This window comes from Cynoglossus semilaevis, chromosome W (genome assembly GCF_000523025.1).
Source record: "Cynoglossus semilaevis isolate Cse_v1.0 chromosome W, Cse_v1.0, whole genome shotgun sequence".
Taxonomy (NCBI): domain Eukaryota; kingdom Metazoa; phylum Chordata; class Actinopteri; order Pleuronectiformes; family Cynoglossidae; genus Cynoglossus; species Cynoglossus semilaevis.
Window position 1 is genome coordinate 10,612,059 of NC_024327.1, and position 1,621 is coordinate 10,613,679.

A 1,621-nucleotide genomic window follows, 5' to 3' on the forward strand; every position below is an offset into this window, starting at 1 on the left:
GTGGGCAGCGACAGTGACACCTGGAGGGGCGTGATTGGGAAGAACGGCCTCCCCGATCTAAATCCGAGTGGTGTTTTGTTATTGGACTTCTGTTCTAGTAACAGTTTGTCCATAACAAACACCATGTTCAAGCATAAGGGTGTCCATCAGTGCATTTACATCGCATGCCCCCTGGACGCCTCCCTCGGGAGGTGCTCGGGTCCTGTCCCTCTGGGAGGAGACCCAGGGGAAGACCTAGGACATGCTGGAGCGACTACGTCACTCAGCTGGCCTGGGAGCGCCTTGGGGACCCCCCAGAAGAGCTTGAGGAAGTGTCGAGGGAGAGGGAAGTCTGGGGGTCCTGACACTGACTCGAACCTGCTCAGACTGTTGCCCCCGCGACCCGGCCCCGGATAAGCGGTTGATGATGGATGGATGGGAAAAAGATAAAGGAATTTGGCTTTAAAAAACAGAAGGTAGAAAAAACTAAATAAGAAATTTCAATCTCAGACTGGATCCCATCTGTGTTGGTTCTTAGTTTTCCTCAGAATAAGGACACGATCACTTTTCGTTTTAATGCCCATTCTTGCTGTTCAACAGTGTGTGGTGACATTTTTTTATTCTCATTTTCATAACATGCCAGACATTCTCAATTGAAAGCAGATGTGATCTGAGAACAATTTCAGACTTGCATTTCATCCAAATCTCTAATATAACACCAAGAGTGTTAAGCATATTCAGCTGCACTTCTAAAAAGTAATTTTCTGAAAAGCTGAAACACTGGAATGCTTTTTATACCCAACAATCAAAGGGGTTAAAGGTGGCCTGTGTCACAACCAGTGTAAAGTGACACAGGCCATTTTTCCTCAGTTTAAACTATGAATTTGTGTTCATTTCATGTTTGTAGCGTTGTCTGGATTTACTTTAAATGGATGTCTGACAAGTTGTCACATCTTTGCACCCTGTAAAACAGAACTTAAACATTTTAATTTGTTTGATTATGGAATAAGGGATTTTTGAGCCTAAATGTCTCTGATCATTTTTGTTTATTGTGAAACTGGGTGGTAATATGTGAACCTTATTAGAACAGGTGCATACGGTGAGGAAATTGGGAGGATCGAACTATTTATACATTTGCATGTACACTATGTCACAAAAGTGAGTACACCCCTCACATTTCTGCAGATGTCATTATAATGTTTAATTGAACAACACTGAGGAAACATCGCTTTGACAAAATGAAAAGTAGTCTGTGTAAAGCTTATATAGCAGTGTAAATTTATTTTTCCCCTCAAAAAAAAAAACCTCAAAATATAGCCATTAGTAGCTAAACCCCTGGTAACAAAAGTGAGTACACCCTAAAGTGAAAGTTCCTGAAGTGTTAATATTTTGTGTGGCCACCATGATTTTGCAGAACCGCCTTACTCCTCCTGGGTATGGATTTCACCAGAGCCTCACAGGTTGCCACTGGAATGCTCTTCCACTCCTCCATGACAACATGACGGAGCTGGGGGATATTCGAGATCTTGTGCTTCTCCACCTTCCGCTTGAGGATGCCCCAAAGATGTTCTATTGGGTTTAGATCTGGAGACATGCTTGGTCAGTTCATCACCTTTACCCTTAGCCCCTTTAGAAAAGCCGT

At 43.1% G+C, this 1,621-nt stretch overlaps 1 protein-coding gene across 7 annotated transcripts in view; it reads left to right on the forward strand.

Moving 5' to 3' along the window:
- The window catches only part of LOC103397175 (ubiquitin-associated protein 2-like), a 22,174-nt gene that overhangs the window by 17,714 nt on the left and 2,839 nt on the right, over positions 1-1,621 (forward strand). The window contains exon 26 of one of the 7 annotated variants that reach the window (XM_025052771.1): positions 1,394-1,612. The exons of the other annotated variants lie outside the window; for them this stretch is intronic. Within the exon in view, the coding sequence (XP_024908539.1) occupies positions 1,394-1,473 (80 nt within the window). The 3' untranslated portion in view covers positions 1,474-1,612. Of the gene's footprint in view, positions 1-1,393; positions 1,613-1,621 lie in introns of those variants that run through there. 7 annotated transcript variants of the gene reach the window in all.